Genomic DNA, 8939 nt, shown 5'->3' on the forward strand with positions numbered 1-8939 from the left:
CGTCCATTTTCCATGTCATTCTTATTTGCTACAATCACTGTGGGGATTCCTAAGCAATGGAAACAACACACACACACACACACACAGAACTTTGTAGAACATTGTACTCCTAAATCAGAGCAGACCATCATAAAAAGGAATAGGAGGTAGAAGGTATTTATGGCATCATAAACGATGGACAACACACACACACACACACACACACACACACACACACACACACACACAGAGCCTAAGAGTCGCTGACATTTGAATGTTTACATCACACAATTATAGGTTACACAGATATTTACTGCTGGTCTAGAGCTTTATCTTAACTTGGAATTATTTACCTTCTGAAAAATACCTCACATGACATGAACAAAGCCGGAGTGAAGCTGATCTGAGGTCAGTCTTACCCAGGCTCTGTCTGATGTGATCAATGAGCCTCTTGAGGCGCGCAACAGCCTCAAAGCTGCTGCGGTCCGTCACTGAATACACAATCAGAAATCCATCGGCCCATTTAATAGAGCTCTCCAGAGAGGTGGCGCCGGGTGCAACACACTCCTGGGCGCACACACACACACACACACACACACACACACACACACACACACACACACACACACACACAATAAGGAAGTATGAGATTTCAGGCCTGGTCTTTGGCAGAAGGAACTGATCAAACCCAGGACTTGTAAGAGTTGAAACAGTAACTTCTAGTTCTGATCCTGATTCTAGTGTTTACTCAGAAATATCTAAACACAGTCTGCTGATGCTCAGTTAAGAAGAAGAACCTGAGAGCACTGGAATGAACACAACAGCTCTGCTTACTGTCAGCGTGACAGCGAGGAACAATCCCGAGCATGTAGGTGATGGAGGAAGATAAGCCCTCACACGGAGAAGACGACTGCTGTGACCAACAACGGTGATGAGTGACGACCACAATAACAGACCAAAACCCATGAGCAGGATTTCTTTTTCTCCATAATACACAATGTTAAACCTCTAGTCCATAATATACTTTTAACACACGTGTGTAAATATAATCCAGAATAATTGAGATACATATTTACATCAAGCTTTAAGCTTTGATTTCATTCATATCGATGCCTTAATGTAGACGCATTCATTTATTTTGATTAACAGTTTTTGTTTGTTCGATGGCATGGATTTACAAAGCACCACAGAATTACGAGGTCAGGTAGCAGTTCGAGGCCTCGTTTGCATATTACGACCCTCTGAAACGACAGCGATCAACAGCCAGAGATCGTGTTAACAATGAACTAATGATTGTGTCGTATTGTCACTTAATGTACCTGTTTGTTCCTTACTGCATGTGATATAGTACAAATCAGAGCTGTGTGTGGTTCAGATTTAAAAACAGTGTGTACCTTGTTAACTGTGTCTAAAATCTCCAAGTCAATCGCTTCCTTGTCCACTACTTTGCGGCACCTGTACGTCACCTCTGAGACAAGAAACACAACATGAATCAGACAAGACGGTTAGAAGACTGAAAACATGGTTCACTGGGAATGTGAATCAGTGTGTGTGTGTGTGTGTGTGTGTGTGTGTGTGTGTGTGTGTGCGTGTGTTACCCTTTTTATGGTCATACTCCCCAATGAAGCGCTTGGTGATGAATCTCACACACAGAGCTGGATTTTAAACAAAACGAGTGCGAGAGAAACAGTGAGAGAAGCAGAGAGTCAGAAATGACAAAAAAATGAAGAGATATATTATTAATAGAAGGACAATTTATTATTAATAGGCCATAAGTTCCACCACGTGAGCTTTTGCCTTTACCCGTCTTTCCACAGTTCTCTCGTCCCAGCAGCACCAGTTTAGCTCTCGCAATTTTTCGTGTCTCTGTCATTCTTGCTCTAGCTGAGAACATTAACATTCATTTATTAACATACATTAATATCTATCATAATATTATATTACATCCAGCTCACCTAACAGCATGTTCACTAACATCTAACACAAATCACTTAGTGATCCGAGAACAAATCAGTTCCTTACGTCTGATTGATCCTGGAGTGATCCAGACCCCACGCTGTCCACAGGTCAGAGGTCAGGTTCCTGAAGGTCCCGCGACAACCTCGAGGTCTCAGCAAATCTGCAGCTTTATGATAAATGACAGAAATCCAAGTGCACTTGGCAAGTCTTAAGAGCGTATGTGTGGGATTGGGACGGAGCCACACACACAGCGCCTTCCCTCACATTACCATCAGCCTGCCTACTGCACGCTTCACTAACAGCACAAAGTGTTCACTCTTCCTCCCTCCCACTCCTCCTCTACATTCATCACTCCTTTCCGAGACGCTGTGGAGTCGTATTCTGTCTCCTCTTGCAGGACCCTCTTTGCTCTCTGATTAAGGAAGCAGTTGATTTATGGTCTCTGACGGCAGAAACATTCTGTCTGCTCTGTAAAGTGGCCATTACCTGCAGCTAAAATTACTGAGTCCCATTCATCATTGATTATGTATTCAGCCTTTTTGGAGGGGTGGGGGGTAAGGGGGAGCGGTGGGGGTAAGGGGTGGGGTTGTGGAAGTCAGGCAATCAATAAGCTGAAAAGAAGTCCAACATTTCATATTTTTACCTCTCTCTCTTTTCTTCCTGAGGCTTTCACAGCAGCCAGCAAATACAAAGAATACTGAAGAAATGTGGACGTTTGGGACTTCGAAGTAAAAAAACAAAACCAAACGAACAAGGATTTGTACACGGTATGTTTTTTAATGTTCAAATTAAAAAAGGACCCTAGAACAATCCCCCCCAAAAAAGGGGCAGTCGGGGAAAAAAGACGTCATTTATATTTACAAATTCTAATAAAAACAAACGGAACGTTCTTCTTGTCCTGAAGCAGACGCTCCTGTGGGACATTCAGGCACGCTTTGCTTCCTGTCTTTCCATTTAACGAACGCTTACGCAAGATGCTGCTTATTAGAATGTTTCAAAACAATAACCTCCATTTAACAAAAATCTGTCTATCCATCTACACCGAAAAGAGAACATTTTGTAACTCTACACTCCTGTACGTGCTGTTCACTTATGATGACTAGGATTTCACTATGTTCCATTTCTGATCACGAACTACAAGACCGCTTTACCTGCCTGTGATAGTGATGCCTCCCTCCCAGACACGCTGAACGACTTCTACGCTTGGTTCGAGGTACAGAACAACGTAACAGCTAGGAAGACCATCCCTCCCCAAGACGACCAGGTACTCTGTCTATCGACGGCCGACGTGAGGAGATCTCTATGCAGAGTTATCCCACAGAATTCTGCTGGACCAGACAACATTCCTGGCAGGGTGCTCAGAGAATGTGCAGAACAGCTAGCGCATGTCTTTATGGACATCTTCAACATTTCCCTGAGCAGCGCCGTTGTTCCTACGTGCCTCAAGACAACCACCATTGTCCCCGTCCCAAAGAAGTCTACAGTGTCCTGCCTCAATGACTATCGTCCCGTCGCACTCACACCCATCGTTATGAAGTGCTTCGAGAAGCTCATCATGAGGCACATCAAGACCCAGTTACCACCCTCACTGGACCCCCTACAGTTCACGTATCGTCCAAACCGCTCCACAGACGATGCCATTGCCACAGCCCTCCATTTAGCCCTCACCCACCTGGACAATAAAGACACTTCTGTACGAATGCTGTTCATAGACTTTAGTTCAGCATTCAATACAATCATCCCTCAGCACCTGATTGGGAAGCTGAGCTTGCTGGGACTAAACATCTCCCTCTGCAACTGGATCCTGGACTTCCTGACTGGGAGACCTCAGTCAGTCCGGATCGGAAACAGCATCTCCAGCACCACCACACTGAACACTGGAGCCCCTCAGGGCTGCGTGCTCAGTCCACTGCTGTTCACTCTGCTGACTCACGACTGTGCAGCAATGCACAGATCAAACTATATCATCAAGTTCGCCGATGACACGACTGTGGTGTGTCTCATCAACAAGAAAGACGAGTCAGCATACAGGGAGGAGGTGCAACAGCTAACTACCTGGTGTAGGACCAACAAGCTGTCTCTGAATGTTGATAAAACTAAAGAGAAGTGTGGACTTCAGGAGAGCACAGAGCGACCACTCTCCACTGGAACATCGACGGATCGTCGGTAGAGATCGTCAAGAGCACCAAATTTCTTAGTGTTCATCTAGCGGAGAACTTCACCTGGTCACTCAACACCAGCACCATCACTAAGAAAGCCCAGCAGTGTCTCTACTTTCTACGAAGGCTGAGAAAGACACATCTCCCTCCCCCCATCCTGACCATGTTCTACAGAGGGACCATTGAGAGCATTCTGAGCAGCTGCATCACTGTCTGGTTCGGGAACTGTACCATCTCGGATCGCAAAACCCTGCAGCGGACAGTGAGGACAGCTGAGAAGATCATTGGGGTCTCCCTTCTCTCTATCATGGAGATTTACACCACACGCTGCATGCGCAAAGCCAACAGCATTGTGGATGACCCCACACCCCTCACACACACTCTTCACCCTCCTGCCCTCTAGCATTCGGGCCCTCACGACAAGACTGTGTAACAGTTTCTTCCCACAAGCCATCAGACTCCTTAATAGCTGAAGTGAACTGTATTAGGCACAACATACACACGCACATCAACTGTATGGACTGCACACAACAACACCACATACACACACTTCCAATATACATCCATCAAACTGTTTACATGCTGCTTATATTCATCAAACTGTTTACATGATGTTTTGCACACTTTTTTGCTCTGTGCACACACTGTCTAACATTTCATACTTGCTCATACTGTACAATATTTCAGTTGTTGCTGTTTTTGCACAATCTTATACACTATCTCAGGGACCTGCTGCTAAGAAACTGTGTTCATTCTAGTATTACTGCACGCAATATTGTCTGAAAAGTATTTACATACAGTATTTACACTGGTCGGTCGGCGCCGTTTTTTGTTTACTGTCTTTTGTGTATTGTCTTGTAACCTTTTGTCTGCACTGTCTTTTGTCCTGCACTGTTTGCACCAGGGTTGCACAGTTGCACTTCTTGTGGCTAGGACTAACTTACAATGTCCTTATCTCTGTCTTTGTTTTATGTAGCACCAGGTCCTGGAGAAACGTTGTCTCATTTCACTGTGTACTGCAAACGCTGTATATGGTTGAAATGACAATAAAAGCTTCTTGACTTGACTTGTTAATAACAGGAGCCAGCTGTTAATAGCTTTTAATAAAGTGTAGGAGTCATTTTGTAAAGACATTCGCAGTGATTGTGAGCAGGTCTGCTGTCACTGGGTGACGTTTGCTTTTGTATGTTGAAACTGCATTTTGTGATTTACAAAGTTTTTGTCTTCTTTTCTCTTTCACTGTTCACTCTATTTACAAATAAATCTCTTTTTTTTGTTGTTGGTTCATGCATTCAGTCCAATAAATATACTATATATACACTAAATAAAAATATACTACTACTAATAATAACAATAATATTAATATTAATAAATATTAAAATCAATAATAAAAAACAGCCCTGCGATGGGTTGGCACTCCATCCAGGGTGTATCCTGCCTTGATGCCCGATGACGCCTGAGATAGGCACAGGCTCCCCGTGACCCGAGGTAGTTCGGATAAGCGGTAGAAAATGAATGAATGAATGAATAATAAAAAACATACACACTTGAACAACTTCATATTTTTAAAATTTGCAAAATTTTTCAGAGAGAAGAACATTTATTTCCCTGCTCCCAGGATGGGGTGTGTGTGTGTGTGTGTGTGTGTGTGTGTGTGTGTGTTTTTCCCCCTCTGAAGAGTATAAATAAATACATACATAAATAAAGAAAAGTACACATTATCTGTTCATTCCAATTAATGTATTAGTATTTGTTTAGACTCTGCAACACATCATACAGACACACAAATCAACACGTTTAGGTTGACGATAGATGCCTCTCGCTGCTTCTAAATCGTCTTCACACACTTCTGTGGTTCTGTCCCAGCTCAGCTCTAGCTAAAGTGATTCTGGATCAGTTCCTGACGGACTCTCAGTGCCTCCAGGTCAACTTTTTCTGTTGGATAGTTTCTCTCTTCTGATTGGTCAGTGGCCTCAGTCCTCTCGAAGGTCCAGGCGTCCAGTCCGGACTGCAGCGAGACGTTATGGAGGACGCAGCAGGCTTGGATGATGTGAGAACACTTCTCAGGCGAGTACTGCAGATAGCCTTTGACTCCATCCAGGCATCGGAAACGTGTCTGGAGAGCGCGGAACGTGCGGTCGATGATCTCGTGCGTGGTCACGTGAGCCAGGTTGTAGCGGTAATCTGCCGGAGTCTCGGGATTCGGGACCGGGGTCATCAACCACTTTAGCAGAGGATAGTGATTATCTCCTGCAAAGACATTTAGAACAATGTGAAGAACCGCAGCATCACCCTACTGTGACTGATTAACGACACAGTTAGGAGAAACAGCACATTCTTGTGGAATGAGCAGACAATTAGAGGAGGACTTGGAAGTGAACTGCGTGAAGCACACAAACATCAGGCTAGAGACTTCACCGGAGTGAGACACGACTTAATATTGCATATCAAATCAGTTACCTGTCAGAGGGAAGTGGCAATGCAAATCAATACAGAGTCATTTCTTTCCTAATGGCAATGATCTCTCTTTCTTTTGAAAAGCATATTACATGTCAGATGGACAAATACATACTTAAATAATTCATATAAACTAAAAAAAGGCTTTTTCTGTTCCTCTCACCTAAAAGCCAGCCCTCGTGATTCATTTGTTCCTCAAACAGCTTGCAAACACTAGACTGGTTAAAAACAGATCTGTCTGTCAGACTGCCAGGCCAATGTGTCTCGGCACTCAGCAGCAACCCTCGGGCATCGCAAACCAGTTGGCAGTTAATGGAGTGGAAACCTTTCTTATTAACATACGATGAATCCTCAGCATTCGGGGCTTTTATTGCTATGTGCGCACAGTCTACAACTCCTAAAATATCAGGAATCCCTGCCACTCTGTAGAACTCTTCTTTAGTCTGCTGCTCGGTGGCTTTGTCCCTGGTGAAGCCGATGAACTCTGGGGCTTTCTCCATCAGAGCTTTGGTGACGTTAGAGACACAGCGACTCATAGAGGCCTGACTGATACCTATGGCGTCGCCCATCTTGCTCTGAAAGGAGCCTGATGTGTAGAAACCCAAAGCTGCAAGAATCTGAACATCTGGGCTGATCGCTCGTGACCTCTGTGTGCGTCTTAGCAAGCTGTCCTTCAGCAGCTCCACCAAGTAATAGATGAACTCGCGTGGGAAACCAAATGTCGTCAACAGAAATTCATCTGATACGGATTCGATGTCAAAGCGATCCAGAGTTTTGTGTCCGCGGCCGTGGAGCAGCAGGTCACAGTCCAGGATCGCGATAGGGATTGCCATTGTGAATGAAATGATCTGTAAAAAATGTACCAGAGTTTGAAATATGAACAGCACAGGAACAGAATTCTTCAGATCATTTACAGTTTACCACAAAGATTTTGAACAGTGTTACACTGTGTACAAAATTATTGAGTGTTGTAGTTGTAGTTTAAACCAAGTCAAGTCAAGAAGTTTTTATTGTCATTTCAACCATATAGAGCTGTTGTAGTACACAGTGAAATGAGACAACGTTTCTCCAGGACCTGGTGCTACATAAAATAAAGACAGAGATAAGGACTTAGTAAGTTAGTCCTAGATACATAAAGTGCATCTGTGCAACCTGGTGCAAATAGTGCAGGACAAGACAAAAAGACAGTGCAGGACAAAAGACAGTGCAGGACAAGACAAACATGACAGTGCGGGATTGTGCATATGTGTGTGTGGTGTGTGTATGTTGTGCACAGTACAGTTCAGTTCAGTTATTAAGGAGTCTGATGGCCTGTGGAAAAAACTGTTACACAGTCTGGCCGTGAGGGCCCGAATGCTTCGGTACCTTTTTCCAGACATCAGGAGGGTGAAGAATGTGTGTTTAAATGGTTGAGTAAATGCAAATAAAAGGCAGTTTCCTCAGATGTATTTCAATCCTGAAATAACATTAGCACCAATAACATTTAGATTGATATTTATCAATGATGTTGGGATTTCTTGAACAAACAGCGTACGTCATACCACAGTCCCTTATCCTGGTAAGGTCTGGACTCCTAATAAGGCTTCACAAAACTAATCTCTATTAAAACCAAATTACAAAACAACTATCCTTATGTTTGTCTCAAATGTCTTGAAGTGCATTTGTAATAAAACTGGTAATAGTTCTGTTAATATATAAAACAATAATGATGTTAATACAGTTTCAAATACAGCTGAAAGCATTGATGGAAGGTTCCACAATAAAATATAATATTATAATATTAACTTCTCCAGTGGGTCCAATAAATATACAAATATAACGTATACATTTTAAATGCAAGAATATACTCATAAAAATCACCTAACTGGAATCTGCTCTGGATTTAAAAGCTTTTTATGAAGAAATACACAAAAAGGAACATCACAACACTGACAAACATTATAGATTACATCAACAATACGGTCAAATTAAAGAGTGTGTATGTGTAAATGAGTTTATAAAAACAACAACAACAACAACAACATCGCACAAACACAAAGCAACACTATTCATAAATAAAACACGTGGATTTAGAATCTTTCACAGCTACATTACCAGAAACGCTGCTGGTTTGTTTACGTCGCCATTTTGAAATCTCACTCCACACTTTTCACGTTAAAAGTCTCGTTTAAACACTTTTCCAGATCTGTTTTTAACTACACGGATTTTTCCAATCACCAGTAAAAATTGTTTTCCTACGGATCGTTTTGTGTATATTTATGGTTTTATTACTATATAACATAATTATATAATAATATAACACATATCTCTATCGTGTAGAACACGGTCTTTACTTTCGCTACACGACAAGTGTAGTATAAACAGCCTGCTTTATAAACCCTGTAT

At 42.6% G+C, this 8939-nt stretch overlaps 3 protein-coding genes across 3 annotated transcripts in view; 1 reads left to right on the plus strand and 2 right to left on the minus strand.

Moving 5' to 3' along the window:
- zgc:110699 (uncharacterized protein LOC325371 homolog) overlaps window positions 1–3251 on the minus strand; it is a 4586-nt gene extending 1335 nt beyond the window's left edge. The window contains exons 1-6 of the mRNA XM_060859752.1: window positions 2002–3251; window positions 1783–1863; window positions 1578–1634; window positions 1374–1447; window positions 399–546; window positions 1–49 (exon numbers count right to left, since the gene is read on the minus strand). The exon at window positions 1–49 is cut by the window's left edge and continues 45 nt beyond it. Of these exons, the coding sequence (XP_060715735.1) occupies window positions 1–49; window positions 399–546; window positions 1374–1447; window positions 1578–1634; window positions 1783–1852 (398 nt within the window). The 5' untranslated portion in view covers window positions 1853–1863; window positions 2002–3251. The remainder of the gene's footprint in view (window positions 50–398; window positions 547–1373; window positions 1448–1577; window positions 1635–1782; window positions 1864–2001) is intronic.
- LOC132838524 (CD59 molecule (CD59 blood group)) overlaps window positions 1–8939 on the plus strand; it is a 142135-nt gene that overhangs the window by 15729 nt on the left and 117467 nt on the right. The gene's annotated exons all lie outside the window — the stretch shown is intronic.
- On the minus strand, window positions 5755–8781 carry harbi1 (harbinger transposase derived 1). Its single transcript, XM_060859636.1, has 3 exons — window positions 8649–8781; window positions 6718–7402; window positions 5755–6347 (listed from the first exon to the last, which is right to left on the minus strand). The coding sequence occupies exons 2-3, from the start codon at window positions 7385–7387 to the stop codon at window positions 5971–5973; spliced, it is 1047 nt and encodes a 348-aa protein (XP_060715619.1). The 5' UTR covers window positions 7388–7402; window positions 8649–8781; the 3' UTR covers window positions 5755–5970.

Source organism: Tachysurus vachellii, chromosome 23 (genome assembly GCF_030014155.1).
Source record: "Tachysurus vachellii isolate PV-2020 chromosome 23, HZAU_Pvac_v1, whole genome shotgun sequence".
Classification (NCBI taxonomy): domain Eukaryota; kingdom Metazoa; phylum Chordata; class Actinopteri; order Siluriformes; family Bagridae; genus Tachysurus; species Tachysurus vachellii.

What these genes read in the sequence shown, in the direction of transcription:
- harbi1 (XM_060859636.1), bottom strand. Translation starts at nt 7,387, where the DNA reads ATGGCAATCCCTATCGCGATCCTGGACTGTGACCTGCTGCTCCACGGC. An exon ending in TCACGAGGGCTGGCTTTTAG is followed by an intron (nt 6,348 to 6,717) that starts GTGAGAGGAACA and finishes ATGTCTTTGCAG; the next exon opens with GAGATAATCACTATCCTCTG.